The sequence below is a fragment of the Cryptomeria japonica genome, chromosome 8, assembly GCF_030272615.1.
Source record: "Cryptomeria japonica chromosome 8, Sugi_1.0, whole genome shotgun sequence".
Lineage (NCBI taxonomy): Eukaryota > Viridiplantae > Streptophyta > Pinopsida > Cupressales > Cupressaceae > Cryptomeria > Cryptomeria japonica.
The window spans coordinates 368,676,505-368,693,993 of NC_081412.1; the positions used below are offsets into that span (position 1 = coordinate 368,676,505).

General features: G+C 34.8%; 1 protein-coding gene across 2 annotated transcripts; it reads right to left on the reverse strand.

Moving 5' to 3' along the window:
* Positions 1-12,138: 12,138 nt before the first annotated feature.
* LOC131066317 (glucan endo-1,3-beta-glucosidase 2) lies at positions 12,139-17,243 on the reverse strand. 2 transcript variants are annotated; one of them, XM_058001054.2, is made up of 5 exons: positions 16,625-17,237; positions 14,401-15,741; positions 13,173-13,200; positions 12,795-13,004; positions 12,139-12,657 (listed from the first exon to the last, which is right to left on the reverse strand). In XM_058001054.2, exons 1-4 carry the CDS (start codon positions 16,713-16,715, stop codon positions 12,842-12,844), a joined length of 1,623 nt encoding a protein of 540 aa, XP_057857037.2. In that variant the 5' UTR covers positions 16,716-17,237; the 3' UTR covers positions 12,139-12,657; positions 12,795-12,841. The 2 variants fall into 2 exon arrangements, with proteins under 2 accessions (XP_057857037.2, XP_059065561.1); XM_059209578.1 differs by having other exon boundaries at positions 12,139-13,004; positions 16,625-17,243.
* Positions 17,244-17,489: the final 246 nt, after the last annotated feature.

A 17,489-nucleotide genomic window follows, 5' to 3' on the forward strand; every position in this document is an offset into this window, starting at 1 on the left:
GACCCAAATTTACTATTTATTTTCTTCAAATAGCCTGGAATTGGATTGGTAATAGTCACTTTTGCCATTACCGCTTGCGTGTCTACAACTAACTGTTCTGAAGTTTGAATGTACACCGTTGATTTTTGGCTTGACGCTTTGGATGGAGCAAAACATTTCTCCATTTCATTATACAGACCACATACATCAACTTTTATCTTTGACACATGTCATTATATTATGGGTCTATCACCTTTTACACTACAAGTTTGTGCATGGTTTCCATACGGATCGCATCGCACCATCTCCTTGCTTCAATGACTACCAATGGGTCTCAGACATGTGGCATCAGAGGGCACTAGTCAAATATTAAAATATAATAGGATGGGCCTGCTCCAATCACTAGGCCATAGGAGCATGATAGGGCTTGACTTTATAACTTAAAAATTGACAACGACCAATTGCAAATCAGAAGATAAAGCAACTAAGTCTTAAGAAACTGTTCAGGTTTTTTACACTTCGCGAAAATGAAGTGCCAGATAGGGCATAAAAGACCTAGAAATTTTGTAGCGTGCCACCATGCCTAAACATGAAATTAATTCAGTACTTGTAATATAGGATCATTAAGTACTATGAGTTTTATTTATTTATTTATTGAATGAATGAATGTAAATTACATAAAAAAGATGCAGTTAAAAACTGTAAAAGAAAAGGCCAGTAACAATTACAACAGCATTATGTAGCTATATAACTCTGTTCAAATAAACCAGCATGATTTTATAAATAATAGCCATAAAGATTATTATTGTAGTAAATGTTATGAATAGATGTGACAAAGCACAAAAATGTACATATTTAACGAGTTAATTCATGACAATCATGATGAAAAATTTTCTTTATACATAGTAAAATTATAATCAAATAAGAATATATGTTAAGGGTTGTAGAAGACCCATCCTAACGTTTGATGAGTATACTCCAAAAGATTATTAATCAAATAGGAGTCACATGAAAGTATCTTATAAGAGAGATATGAACCATGGAGAGTGTGGATTAGAATCAAAAGATATATACTCGGAAAGCATGATATCCTCATGTTGATTATGGCAAGTGAAATAGGTAATAAAAAATGAGCCAATTTGTGAAAATAAAATTGTAATCTCTGTACACTTTCACACTAATTTTGGGCTCACTTTGGTGGTTTTGGCTCATGCCCCTAATTCATGTCTGATTGTGCTCAATTTATGGCCATTTTTGTAAGACAAGTGCAAACCCCCACTCAGTGACCTTTGTTTCATCCTAAAATGTTAGGACTATGGCTCTTAGCACCATAGATAACGTAGACTATGGTGCCTAGTGCCTTAGTCAATCCATTTTGGCCCTTAATTTGAAATTCAAACAATTGACTTTGCATGTACTAGGAAAGTGCTCTTTGAAGTCAGCCTTCTTTGTAAATTAAACCTAAATAGGTGTAAGTTGTGTATATATATAACTCCCTCCATTTGGATGTCATCTATTATCAAGAGCTACAATTCAATTTCAATTGAGCATTCACTCAAGCATCTTCAAGGATATTGAAGAGAAATATGCAATCAAGCATTCAAGCATTCAAGTTCAATAATCTTGATCAAGTTATAGGTTCCTCTATGATGAAGGTGTGCATTAACATCTATCAAAAAACACAAAGATTTTTGTGAGGCTTTAAGGTAAGGAGATTCATATCAAAGGTATCATTGGTCAATTCAAGCATTTCCTTTAAGGTTTTTAGCCTTTGCCCCTACCAAGGGTAGGCTATCTTTCATCCAAAATTGTTGTAGTGAAGGTGGAAGCACCATCATAAATTTTGACTTAGGTAAGCCCCCATATAGCACAACATTTTCCTTCTTCTTTGTGTGTAGGTTGCAAATCCGATAATTGAAAGTTACAAAATTGTACAATTCCAAACATTGAACAAGTGAAAACCCCTAGTCTATGGCTCCCAAAACACTTGACTGACACTTTTAAACTAAATTATAGAGGAAATCATCTATGGTGCATCCTGATTTTAGATCTAAAGCCCCAACTAATAGAGACACCTCCAAGTCTAGGGTGCCTAACACAATTGGCATTTCCAGCTCCAAATTTCAATAAAAGGCTCTTCTCTTCCTCTCATTTCCAAATCTGCACTTGATTGTTTCCTTTGTGTAATGTATCTATTTGTTTATGCTAAATCTTGTGACTTTTCCATCATTTCACCTAGTTCTTGTAAATTTCATATCAATCATATCCAATCATATTAGATCAAACAAAAGGGAACAATTAATCACAATGCTCAGTTCTCCTTGAGGATTGAAGTTGAGCCTAATTGATTCATCCCCAAATAAAACGATATCACAAGATTAGAAAAGGTGAATTTCTAGGCTAGGATCCATTTCCATCACATTTCATTTTGGTGAACCCAACTCTTTTGGCATTATTTCTAATTTTGATGTTTATATCTGTTGGGTGAATATTGTGAATGTTAATAAAAGAGCTTTCTAATTACATAAATAGACTTTGTGCTATTTACATATTTGGAAAATTTTCTAATAATTAAGTGATTATGTGGGAAGCTTTGTATTGCTGCTAATTGCTTGTAGTTTTAGGAATCATTGATCACATCTTGAAGACTTTGAGCTACAAGTTGAGGTTCAAGTTAAAATAGTGGTGATTAAAGTAGCTGCACTCACGTAAGACTTTGAGCTTACATGATTGTCTAGATATTAAGAATCTTTGTCAAGAAATTATTTTAGTTGTTAAAGTTTATTAAGTTGTAAGAAATATCACCAAGTGAAGGGAGAATACATTAATTCTGAAAAAAGATAATTGCATGCCCTAAGCTTACACCTGAATTTTGTTTTGTATAAGTTATTGAGATACCCAAAATTCCAATAGGAAACCTCCCCTTGATGAGAGGAAAGACTTTGTCTTATCATAGTTGTGTGTGAAATATATATTTTGTCATTAGTACACTGGTGACAAAATATTCACCCAACAATATCTAAGTTTAATTTAATAAAAATTATAGATTTAGAGGCATTAATTTTTGAAATTCATCTTTCATGTGCTTGCATTTGTTAATTTATCATCATATTTTTTGCTCACATAGCTTAAATGAGTCAAGAACACTTGGCTAGAGAAGAAATTCCCTTTATTGAGAATCTATGGAAGTTGATACAAGGTAATGAACATGGTGTGGATGTTCTACATAGCATAGCTCACATAGTAGACAAAAACACTATGAAGATAGTTAGTAGTGCAAAAGTGCTTGAATATCTCGCACCTAAAACCCAAGTTGAGATACCAATGCCTATGCCTACAACAATACCCAATGTTCTTACATATACATCTTCTATCGTGACTACCACTGCATAAAAATGGTAATGTTGTCCATTTTAGTAATGGGGTTAATCCTATCAATCAATATGTTTATGTTCCATCTTCAACCAATCTCCCTTTTGTTTCTAAAAACATGCATCAACCATCTCCTCCACCCACTTACCATAATGTTCCACCTACCTACCATAATATTTTATTAGATCCTCCATCACAATATAAATTTCCACAAACCAATTCACCTACCAATGCTGCTATAAACCATTTGTTGCAAAATGTTTCATCCTTACAACAACAATTGATCAACATGACCTAATGCCAATCCACTATCCCTTCATATACCGCAAGTAGCTCACTTTTCATTTCCATCCTTCAAACCCAACTCCCACAAAACATTGAGGTATCTTTTTTTGATAAATACAATGGAAAAGGTGACCCCCTGTACTCATGAAAATATTTGTCACTTTATGTAGTGACTAACAATTGGTGGATAAATTTTTACAATATTTTCAAAAAAACATTGGGCCACAAGTCAATTGACTAATTTAGTGCATTAAAACAAGGTGTTAAAGAAGTAGATTGATTTCATTAGTAGATATCAACATTTGTATTCACAAAATTTCTTATTCTCTTCTTGATGTTGATATTCAAAGAGTTTTTATTGATAATTTGCAGTCACGTATTAGAGAAAACAATTTTATTTTTGAATACCCATCTTTCACACACTTATGCATAACACTTCATGAATATCAACTTTAGGTTAGTCAATATGAAGGTTCTTCATCTTTGACTCCAATTTGATAAGTTTGAAGACTCTCATCAAACTTACCAAGGCTTTAGAAAAAAATAAAAAACTTTATCAAGATCAATAACAACCATTATTCCAACAACATTGACACTCAAGTTGTGCATCCAAAATACCCTCAATTGTAGATCACTTTTCTTCTAAACAATACAAGAATTGCAACTTCACACCACATTTCAAGCCCTTGCATACCATTATGCTTCAATTAAGTAACAAAATTTTGATAAACCTTCCCCCTATCCATCACATAGATCCTTATAAACTTTTGTCTCCTTTTAACTTCAAGGCCTTTTGTCATTATCGTTATCAACCTATACATGGCATGGAGAGATGTATGCATCTAAAAAATAAAATTCAAGACCTCATTGACTCTAATTTCATTGTGATGGATGGTGTGAATGATAAAGGGAATAAAGATGTAGCACCACCTAATTAAAAGTTTTAAATTGAGGAGTAAGAAGAAGAATTTGATGAGAAACGATTGCCAGGAACTCCCCAAGCTCCTCAACATGAGGATACACAAGGATCTACTCCTCAAGTAACAAATCTTGTTCCAACTACTGTACCCCCACAGGTTTCAACTCTTGATTATGCACCTTTGGGTTCTACCATTTCATATACTCCAATAGCAATTAGTGTGGTTTTCTATTCTATTCCATCTTCTACTACCGTGAGTCAACCCTAGATACTCCATAGGACAACATTTAAAATGTGTTTTCATCCTTTCCAAACTTTTCTGAAGTATCTACTACCATGCTTGATGACTTTGACAAGTTCATGTCAGAGGCGACTCCTAATCCTAATGCTTCTACTATGCCTATTGTTGTAACTTCTACTCCACCTATTGTAATCATTGTCATACAAGGAAAAGAAATTGTATCCTAGACATTGGTTGCAAGGGTTGAAGATGATTCTTCCTTACCACCTTGGTTTCTTTCAAATACTCCAAAAAGGAAGAAACAAGTCATCTCTCTAGATGATTTCGACTTCAGGCAATTGATCCCAATAAAGCCTAAAACTACAAAGAAGGCTAAGATTCTTTCTTGAGTGAAGGTGGACAAGTCCAAGAACAAGTATCTTGAGTTTGTTGTCCCTCTTCTAGACACAGACATTGATAAGGTTCAGCCCACAGATTATGTTATCAACAAAATTGATCTTGGAAAACAAACTCATGAAGGTACTATAGAAGATTCTCAGTTAACGTTTGATACACTGTGGTCAAATATAATGAAGAGAAAAAAAAAAGGGATAAAATTAAGGCACAAGTGGAACAACTCACCATGGTGTTGACAAAGATAACAAAGTCTTAAGAAATAATTGAGCCAATAACTTCATCAGTGGATGAGCAAGTGATAAAACAAGCAGAATGGGTCACTTCGCGAAGTAGGGCAGTTCATGAATGGATGGATATAATTCTTAGTCAAGGAGCACATATCCTGCACTCTATAGTCACACTAATTAAGAATCTAGAAAGTGTAAACTCGAAAGTGGACAAAAAAAAAGATCTTTCATAGGAACTGGAAATGTAGGAGAAGAACTTTGATGCTTGGTTAAAGCTAGAGTACTTTGATTTACAAACCTTGGTTGACAATGGAGTACTTCCCACCTACAACATGTAGATCGAGCAACAAGAGGCATTGGAACATCGGGTGAATACCCCGGAGCTACTCATTAAAGATATGTGGAAGGCACACAAGGACTATGTTGATAAGAAGAAGGAAATTGTAGGGCAACCGTCAAAGTTTCCATGTACACTCCTAGATGAAAATCAAGGGATTCTTCATATAGATGAAATCATCAAGGAGTTTAGTTTACTAGCCAATGCAAAAGTTGATAAGGAGGACTTTTCCATATCCTCGATTGATAAACTAGTGGATCTGCAAGTCATCCTAGATAACTTAGGATCTCTCCTGAAGGAACTCAAGAAATTCTATGTTGGTTTGGGAGATTATATTACTCTGGTTAAAGTCATCACCAATCATACTCAAGGTCTTGATGAGTCCTAGATGAAAATTGCTCTGCAAAAAAGTGAAGAATTCCTAAAACAAGATCAAAATGAACAAGAAGTGTCATAGGACACTTAGTGAATTTTCATGCTTTTTAGTTTAAGTGCATTTTTATAGTTGGCAATCGACACTTTGGGTGTCATTTTGTATATACATTTTTGCACGTAGGATTGCACAAGTCCTAAGTCAAATAGAACTTTGCTTTTGAAAAATTCATAGTTAGTTGAACTTTTCTTATTTTTTCTCATAGCCCCTCACCTATATATATGAGAAAGCTCATTATAAATAATCATATTTTAGCATTGCAACAAAACTCTGCCGAATTGTGTAGCATTTTGAGACTATGTGCTTATTTTGTGAAACATCTTTTCAAGTGAATAAAGGAGCAGTTTTTCCTTCCAACTTTGCCTTGAAGCATTATTTCATATGAGTGCAATGTTCTTATGTCAATGCAATTATATGACCTTGAATTTACTTGAAGTAAATAGCTATTGTTGTGAGTTTTAAAAGAGATTTGAATTTGATATTTGCAAGTCTTTGAGCTAAGATACCAAGTTTAGCAATTAGAAGTCATGGTCAAGAGATAGAAAATTATGACAAGTCTTTGAGCTACAAGTTTTCTTAATCGTATGCTTTTGGTGATATTATATCTGAAAGTCTTTGTTCTTCAATACAATAATATCTTTGTTATCTAGAATTAGATGGGAAATTGTGGAAGTTTTGTGCTACTCGAGTTGTTAAATTGTATAAATTGCAATGGTACATTGTTAGGTTGTTATTTAGTTTAGCTTGACTCTTTATCAATTATTATTGTTCATGCTAGTGTCTTGAAAGTTCCAAGTATTTTAAGAAGTAAAACCCTTTATTTTGAAGAAAGAGAATAAGGAAGCATTCATTCTGAAAAAAGAGAATTGAATGATTGTAATGCCCTTGGATAGAATAGATAGTTGATTTTAGAGTAGATACTAGTTCCCTAAGTGGAAAGGCAATAAGAAGGCAACCTCCCCTTTGTGAGGAGAGATTTAATCTCACGGATTGTGGCTGAAACTCACATTTTGTAAACCTTTCCAGTTTACAAAATTTTCAACCAACACATATCAATCATATCAAGTCAAACAAAAAAACACAATTAATCACAATGCTCAACTTTCCTTGAGGACTAAAGTTGAGCACGATTGATTGTTCCCCTAATGAAATGAAATCACAAGATTTGAAGTGGTGAATTTCTAGGCTAAGGATCCATTTCCACCACATTTCAAAAAAATAAAATGTACATCTAACCATTACTTTTCTCTACCACTTAAGTATAATATAAGGTCACTAATCAATAAGATATCATCATCTAAATTTTTATAATTAGAAAGTCAAAATGAAGTTATATGTGAAGAAGCATCCATAAAACAATCATAATCATTATGTAGAAGTTCTTCAACAATGTTCATAATGTCATTATACAATTTGGCTAAGATAGTGTGGTTTTAATAATGGACACATTGGAATGTACTAAATAATCATCATGGCATAAGCTATCAACATGTGGGATAAGATAATATGAAATTATCACAAGCATTGATAGATTCAACATGAAATGTAGAAGAATGATCATCACTATGGATCTAATAAGGTAATGCATTCAAAGAACATGAATCTATGGAGATAGGGCTATCATGGCATATAAGATATTTATCATCTAAAGACATAACCATGTCGGCTATATGTGAAGAAGCTAAAAACTATACCATCTGTATCCATACTGCAATGTGTCATGGGTTATATCCTCACTAGAGATGTACTCATTACTAAATGTCACAATCCATGTGACAATCATTAGGTTCATGGATAAACATAATAAATGCATTTAATAAGAGTGGATGAGCGTTAATCAATTCCATTAAAGAATACAAAAATAATACATGGTAGAATAATACTTGTATCTAGACAATGTGTCCCTATTCATATCATGAAAATATCAAAAAGTAAAATCGTTTATAATTAAAGATAAGTATTATGTGAAATATAAGTATGCATACTAGCCAAGGAGAAAGACCTTAAAGAAGCTATATAAAAAGATATAACAAAGAAAAATAACTCTAGGGTGGATATCCAAAATATTATTTAAAGACCTTAATATATGTGAATAAAAGGTATGATACATACTAACCCCTTTTGAATAGTTCTTCAAACCTATCATCATGTGAATCAATGTAGGTTTCTATATTTGTTTTCCCTTCCAAAAAATATTTTGTTATTAATGGATTCTTGGTCTACTGGTGAAGTTGAATGGTTCTAAATGAGTCCCACAAGGGATCAAGTCTTTCTCAATACATGGCCATGAAACCATAAGGGAGGAGGCTTGCATCATGCCTCGAACAATTTTGGCAAAATGGATACCTCTCAGTCTTTAGATCTCAATCAAAGAGGTTTTAACTTAAGACTTGTGCTCTCATATTGAATAACTAAAATAGCTTTATGAGTTGGTTATAAAACCCTCTAACTACAACCAGAAAAGAAAAAAGTTTTTAGCTTGCTCCAAATTTTTTTGGGTTCCAATGGCTACCTCAAGATGGTGATCAACAATGGAAAAAATGAGCTTTTACTCTCTTCCATAATATTGAAGTTCTTTGTCTCTAGTTGCATGTTCTTTAAACCCTAGATATGTCAACTCAAAGCCTAATTATTTTGTGGTCACTAGTTCCAAATAGAACCAACCAACATGCTCATATCTTGATGCCTTTAAGCATGCCCCCTTGATCCTGAATTATGAGAAATTTATATTCTATTTTTTTTTTCTTAAAAGTCGATTTATGGGCATGGGACCCAATTCTTTATAATAATAAAAAGAGTAAATTATATAAAAGTGAGGGAGGATCTTATGTATGTCAAAAAATTGTCCCTAATCAAGTATGAAACAATTATAAAATGTAAATAATGAACACTATAGCCGAAATAAGGGTCGGTAGGGTGAGTTAAGATAGGGTGTAGATAAGCACACTAAAACTCAACATAACAATGTGAAAATGAGATGTAATAAAAATGAAATGACAATCTGACAATCCTAAATTTTAGAAGAAACCTTAGGGGAATATTAGGTCATCTAGGATCATATAAAATAATCAAAATTGTCAAGGAAGATAAACTTTCCCTCGACTAAATCTTGTTATCTAAACTAATTAGTTAATGTGAATAACTAATACATTCACTAATCTAGATAATAAGGCTATGGGAAGTTAAAATTAAGAAATTGAAACATCACATGATTTGTGAGGAAATTAAAGTGAAGGAGGTACTTAGCTATATGCTTGAGAGAGAAGAATAGTCAAAATAGGATACTAAATTTTTGGTATCTTTGGATGAAGAATAGCACATTTATGGGGAAGATACATGTATTGGCATTAAAAATGCATAGTTAGGATGAATATATCATGATGATGTGTATATAAATGAGGTGTGAGATAAATATATAAAAACACATGTAAACAAATAGTGTAAGGACACTAGAAAATGAGTCTAACTTTGTACAAGATTGTAATATATGTCAATATATGAATATATTAAGCTATTCTCTGAAAAAACTTATAAAAAAAATAATTGTACAAATTTATCAACTTATACAAATCTAAATAAAAATAATGTAAATGTAAATATTTCACCATTAAATTTACATAAAATACAAGGATTCTTTTTTATTTATTTTGGGTTTGATAAAGTCGTATTCATCTCTCTATATTCCTTACTTTTAGTTCCTTGCATTTTATTGCACAATCCATGTGGACCAATTAACCCTGAAAAGCCCCACCCGGGCACCTACTATTCCGGATGTGTAATTGTTCCTGCTATGCATCATGTATTTCCCCTGCCAATGTTGTCCCTTCTGCCCGTCGATGTGCTTCTTTCTGCTCCTGCTAGAGTATCCTCTTGTTGCCGCGATAGGAGGAGGCTTTATTCTAGTGGGTTGCTGATTCTTGTGTGCTTTATTCTAGTCGGTTGCTGATTCTTGTGTGCTTTGCATCCTTGATTGTGTTGCTTTTTCAAGTGGGAGGAAGGACTAAGATAGATGGTTTCAAGTCCTATGAAATTTATTTTACACTAGTTTGGTCAATAAATTATAATATCAATGATACTGTGATAAACTTACAACATTTTATTAATGGGCTCTTATTGAACATAGGTATCTTAGAACTCGAATATAACTCTGAATCCAAAACAATTTTAGGAGGCATTGTGGGAAAGTTCTTAAAACATTGTCTGTCAATCTACAACATAGGGCAAGGTTGGAGCATATAGATATCTCTACCACATTCACGAGGAGTTTCATGAATCATCTAAGTATGCTCAAAATTATTTAATGGGGCCTTCATAGAATTGTCAAACAAATTATTTAATGGGGCCTTCATAGAATTGTCAAACAAATTATTTATTGAGGCTTTCCTCAAATTGTCAAAAAAACAAACTTACAATGTAACTCATAATGGGCATCATACTTCATACCCAACATAATTAGGATGAAAGCACCTTTACCTCAAACTAAATCAAGGGTGCATCCTATCTATATAAGGTAGCTTGTTAACTCTATGAAATATGCGATTCCATGGCTCATTATAGTAATCCTATTTTAGTTTGGCATGATATATACTAGGTTAGTTTCCTCATTGTTGTTCAAATTTTATATATACCAATAATGCCAATTTTGCATACTCCATGCCATTTTCCATTTAATTTTGTATGCATTTCATTTGATTATTCTAGACTAAGCTTTGAGAAAGTCATATTTTCACTTAGAATGCCACATCTAAAATCTTTCTAAGAAATCAGCTGCATTGATGTTTAGGGCTCAAAACCATGTGAGTTGAAATAACACCATAAAACTTATGACAAAATGCCAAGAAACCTATTCATGCAGTTATGCGAACCATAGCTGTGGATTGTTGTAAACTAAATCGAAAAGCATACAACAAAATTCTATGAGAATCATTGTTTTGGATCTGATGACGACCCATCTATCATTGTTCTGAATCTGATAACAACCCCTATGTGAATATCAGCTGTATCATTTAGGTTTGGACTTGAATGCTGTTACAGATGCTTCTAATAAAACACCACATCCACATTATATAAGATGTAATAGTAAATGTTTTCCTTGTAGGCATGCCAAAAACCATATTATTGAAGACAGAATATGTACACGTTTCCCTTTTTACATGGAAAACCACATTATATAAGAGATAATATGTAAATGTTTTACTTGTAAGCATGTAGAATCATGCGAGCAACAATAAATAGGATAATATCCCATAACAATGAATTCTTTCTATCGTCAAATGCACCTTCTGACTTATTGTGTACGGTCCAACAGAAGTCTAATAGTAATAAACCAAAATTGCAGCATGCCAAAATGCATATTGGAAGATTGAGAACAAGCAATCAGCAAAACATGCTTTGAACTTGAAAATTAGCCTTCTTCAAATTTATCCACTCCTAGGAGAATTATTTTCGTTTAATGTTTTTCTCGGACCTGAGATGATTCCAGGCAATTGACTACCTTGTCCCGTTCTGAATGTGACTGCAGGCACATTTCGAACATAGGAACACAGTATTTGCATATGACACTTTAAACCATGAAGGCATATCCACCAATAAAAATGGCTTTGAAGGTATTGGACTGATTACATAAACACTGCACAAAACATAGCTGCATATGATGATAGTTTAAACTCATAAATTTATCTCGTTCCAATTCTAGCACTGCTTCCTCGGGTTGCTCACTTTCTAGTAGTACAAGTTCAGGCTTAGGTAAATTCCAATTCAAAATAGAAGAAAACTACTATACCAAAAATATGTTAACAATCATGAACATGGACTTGGCTGTTACTAGCATTGATGCTCATTTAGATGCTGCAAAACAAATTACCTATCAAAATCACATGATATCGAATTGAAATTATGGATTAACGCCAATAGTACAAGACTAGAAAATGAACCAAGTGAAACAACGCATTTAACAAATTTTTGAAGTAGTAATGCAATTAGATCCTACACAACATATCCAACGCTTCAGAAAATCAGCCCAGCTTTACGTGCATGCTGGATTATGACAACAAACAAATTCACATTCGTTGCTCGAGTACCAAAAACTATTTTTAAATGTGCTATACATATAAATTTACTGGGTCTCAAGTTTCAACACAAATACAATCCTGACCTTGGCGATTTTTTATATAGCTGCTCCTATTGATGTGGTTAAGACCAATTTATCTAACACACAGGAAGATGCAACTTAAGTGAGAGGCTGCTGCTTCAAATGTCATACCTCAAGCATTCCTGAGGCAGCAAAAGTGCAGACGGATGATGATGCCCAACTTGATTAATTTAATCCTTGCTTCCCGAGAACTGAAGTGTAAAGTATGTAAGTTTGGGATTGCAGAAAGTGGAGATCTAGAAAATGGGCTTTTATACAGCTTTGGCTTTATAATGCACTGGAAAATGTTGAACCAATGGGTCCATGCCATAGCTTGCCTGCCAAATATTCTCAGTCACATCTCTTACAAAGAATTGGAGCCGCCCAACATCAAAAAAAGTTCTGCGAGAAATATTTAAGAATTTGAACAAAGTTTCCCTGTGCATTATCTATGCTAGCTATGCCACTAAGATACCTTGATTCTTCTCCTTCATTCAGCCTGAAGAGATGAATATGTAATCTTTAGAGCCGCTGGCCTATAAGAATAGACAGTAGCAAGCAAATCAAGGTGAAGAAAATTGGTAAACAGAAGAAGATGGATGCTGCATCACTGCTATTAGTTGGTGCAATGTTCCCCAAGCCTCCATTTCCAATGCTTGTGTTAAGAACAGATGAACCGCTGCCTCTGTAAACATTTAGGAAAAGAAACATCAACTGTATGGTCTGCACTAGCACAATAATAGAATAAAACATAAACAATTACGATCCTATATTTAGCATCAAAATGTATTCTTAAATGCATTAGAAAAAGTTGTCAAATATGGAAGGAAGCATCTGGCTATCTAGTATATACCCTGCTGAATATGTGCACGTCCCAGAACCTGTAACAATTTATAAAGGAAAGAATTTAATTAGTGAATACTTCCCACAAAATTGAAGGACATTGAGAAATGCAGGATGTTCAAGTATTTCAAATAGAGTGAAAAATACTTATAAAATAGAAGTAAATGAGCATAATTCTGTATAGAAGCATTTTGTACCTTTACCAGCATAAAGAAATTATAGACAAACGTGCTTATAATTCTGTTGGGAGTATCAGGCAGGACGAGCATTAAGTAAAGGTATAGAACAAGTTAATGAATGATTTAGAGGCTTTAAGAGGACGTGTAAGCCCTCTGTTTTGAAGCAAATGTTCATTTCCAAGATTGCCCCCTTTTAGGCTCACCTTCACACATTATATGAGCTTTTTCTAAGTTGTAAAATAATGAAAGCAAGGAATCCAAACAGCTAAAGAGTGAGATTCTGTTGAGAATTATAATGGATCTATGTGCTGCTCATTTCCTTTCTGTTATTATAATTAAGGTGTGATTGTGGTTAACTCTGAACAAATAACAGATATAGCATCTGTTATGTTAGTTGTTGTGTTTCCTTCATAAATACTAACAAGTTTGTTTGCTTTGCTGGGACATCAATTACAGCATTAAAGACGAAATAGTTAATTGTACATACAAGAAGCAGTTCACAAGCTTATAACTTCTTTTCTCAAAATACACCAATCACCAACAAAAGGCCAGTCATTTCACGAATCCACAAACTTTGCATTGCATTCAGAAGATCTGACAAGATATCAAAATTGCTCTTTTGAAATGCATGTCTCATCTTTTGTGGTATAAGCCAGAAAGGAAATATGTCAGACTGCACGTGTTGCATACATATTCAGGGGATTCAATCCAATAGAAGAGAGGCAGATTAAATGGTTCTACAAGCATACAATTCAAGATGTACATCACTGCAATATTTCTTACATTGTACATATCAGGAGATGCATAATGTAAGACTTATGAATTTAGCTCATCCATCATCTAAAAATTACTAGGCAAAAGAAGACATCAAACAAACAAGCATATAAAAGTTCAGTTGCCTAATGGCTTGAAACAAATTTGCTGGATAATAAACGAACTGCATAACCACTAGATCATTTATAACCAAAAATCTCTTGGGAATCTATGCAAGGTAAGGCATCCAATGCTTTGAAACAAAGAGTGAAAAAATAAACTGAACATTAGGAGAATATAACTTACTTGGATCTTGAGTAGTCACCTCTGCATTGCCACCAAAGTCACAACTAGCAGGAGTCATGCCATTCTTCTTGTAGTAGCTATCAAAAGCATAGGAGGCGTGACCTGCAACAGTATCTGGATTATAGCAAGCACCCCCTTGTTGTATTGTTGAACAGTCTGCGCCTCCAAGGCCGCAGGCATAATCCAGGGCAACTTGTAGGCTTGTGTCTGTGACACCAGGCTTTGCTATACACCAAGTTCCTGTTGAGCCAGTTGTGGGTGTTGTTGGAGTGGTGGGTGTTGTTGGAGTGGTGGGGGTTGTGACTGGCGTTGTGACTGGCGTTGTAACAGGAGTTGTGGGAGTGGTGGGCGTTGTGACTGGTGTTGTAACAGGAGTTGTTACTGGTGTCATGGGTGTGGTTATGGGAGTTGTGGGCGTGGTGATGGGTGTAGTGATAGGCGTAGTTGGAGTAGTCTCCCCAATCAAAGAAGAATTTAATTGTCTTGTATCATTCCTTACAGTGTTGGATTTTGTGTCCAAAAGTTCTCTGGATGTTGAGGGAAACTGTTCTAGTCTACCTAACTCTTTCTGTGAAGAACAGTTCAAAGAGCTCATTTTTACAAGCGCTGCAAGTGTGCTTGCGCTATTAAAATCTTGAATAGGAACTTGAACCCAAATATTCTTGGTGATTAAATACATGTCCGCTTTAAAAGAGCTCAAACAAAGAACATCTACAGTTATACGAATATCTGAGTATTGGAGAAAAGCCGTCACATTGGTAGAAGCAGCTACTATCAAGTTACTGAGATCTTCACTGTGGGCAGAATTTAGGTCAATGATGTTCACTACTAGGAAGGATCCGGTTTCAGAGAGAAAATCCAGAAGTGGATGAAGAACCTGCTTCAAATCATTAGAGGAAGAGGATACAAGCCCTGAAAATGCATCTTGAAGCAGAGTGGATGAGAGGGTTGCTGTAACCTTGATATGATCATCCAGACTTGCGTCAGAAAGAGCAGAGTAAATGGCTTTCATGGTTGACACCAGTGATTTTATTGCCTCTTTTGTCATTGATTCATGACTAACTTCAATAGCAGTTATAAGGGTATTGGGTCTGAATCTCATGACATTTTTCTTCAGCCACAATGCTGCATGGAACTTTGATTTTCCAATATCCTCTATTTCCTTGTAGCTCATACGCACAGTCACCTGAATCCCGGTCCCGGATAAACTTCCCAAAACATTGGGATTAGCATCCAAAAGACTAACTTGAAATATGTCATGTTCCTTGAGTAGTTTTACCAACTTCTTAGGAGATAACAGGTGGATGTCTCTTGGATCATATGACACTCCAATCGAGGTTCCTGCCAATTCATACACAGAACACAAGTGCAGCTCAGCCAGCGCATATTAGAGAAGCATGACCAATAAAAACTTGTTAGAACTGATAGTGCATTCATACACTCTTCAGCATCTAAGTGCGGACAAGGATAGTTTTTAAGCCCTGAGACTTTTCCGATTAAATTCACTATGAGCAAATCTTGTCATAACACAAGAAATATATGTTGGGTTCTGTATAATATGAAACGAAAGGCAGTTGAAACTTTACATGAACCATATTGATAGGGATGAATAATGTGTCTCTCTTATTTTTGGGAGGTGCGTAAATTACTTACTCTCTTTAGAACCCCAGCCCATTTTAAAACCAAAAATACTGTTAAGGAATTTGAAAAAAGCAAAGTTTTTAGGATGTCTTAAATGTGGGGGAAATTAGCTGGGTTCTCATTAGATTCTAAGCACTTGCATTTCAAGCTTAGTATATATTGTTCGACATCAACTAGCCCCTTGTGTATCAACTGGCCTGCGGAAGCATAATTTTCCTGTTTAAATACCAACCCAAAAAGCTTATCCAGGTTATCTATATCCTTATCATACAATGCAATAAAGAAAATGGTCTTAGCACGCGAACAGACCCTTCCCTTTTATCCCTAATTCTAGGTTCTCGAGGCAATAACTCTTGGTTCCCAAGTATAGCAGACACTTCTTGTGGAAAGATCAGATCAACTAGGTTATTGCTAGGACAAAAAACTTGCATATCAATGTCACAAGCCCCCATTGATAATATACAAACAGAGTCGGCTCCATACGCAAATGTTAATGCATATACCCAAGAGAACCCAGATTAAAACGTTAAGGCAAAATACAAATCTAAATGTACTGCAAATCAAGTCAGAACAGTGAACTTACCTGAGCAAGAAACAAGAGAAAGAGAGAGGAGGAGGCAAAGGCCAAGAAGGCATTGTGCTGTCAATCCACCATTGAAATGTTTTGTCCCCATCGATGATAAAAATTGTGATCCACACTCCACAGTCACTGTGCAACTACAACAATTGAGGTGGGATCTATGGAGCTTATCAAGGCCTTGTTTTTGCTTCTATAATGGCAGTTATAAACCCCCTCAACAAACTCAGAGTTTACCCCAAATGGGTGGACAGCGCAAGTAATGCTTTGCTTGAGAAAGAGTGTTGATTGTTGGAAGGATTTACCTTTTCGGCGGGCTCTGCTGCAATGGAATTGGGTAAAGTTGAGGAATCAGACAAAAACAGCACTCTCCCACAATGCGATGCGATGGGACAGCTGCGATGCGATGGGACACAGTTACCAGCTGGAAAGCGAAGGTTAATGCGAAGGATTATACCTACTAATGCTAACTAATGGCAATGCTAAAGCAAAAGCTCTACTGTGAGACGTACGTATGGAATACTGTCTTAACTCTACTTTGCGTTATGAAGCAGCTATGATGCAGATCAGATCAGAGTGGTGGGAAAAAAGTAACAGTATAAAGCAGGCAAAGACACTGTATTGGCATGTCCATCTTTCACATTTAGTATTATAATTGAAAGGTAGACCGCCTGTTTTTTTGTTCCCGAGAGGCGCTCGCCGAAAGTAACACATGTACGTTCCCACACTCATAAAAAAGATGCCTTGGTTTGTGAACGATATTAAAATCAGTCTCTATCCATCTCGCATCATTTAATCAAGGCCGTCTTCACCGAATTAAACAACAATTATTCTAGATTATTGAGCTATATTGTTATTATTAGTATATATA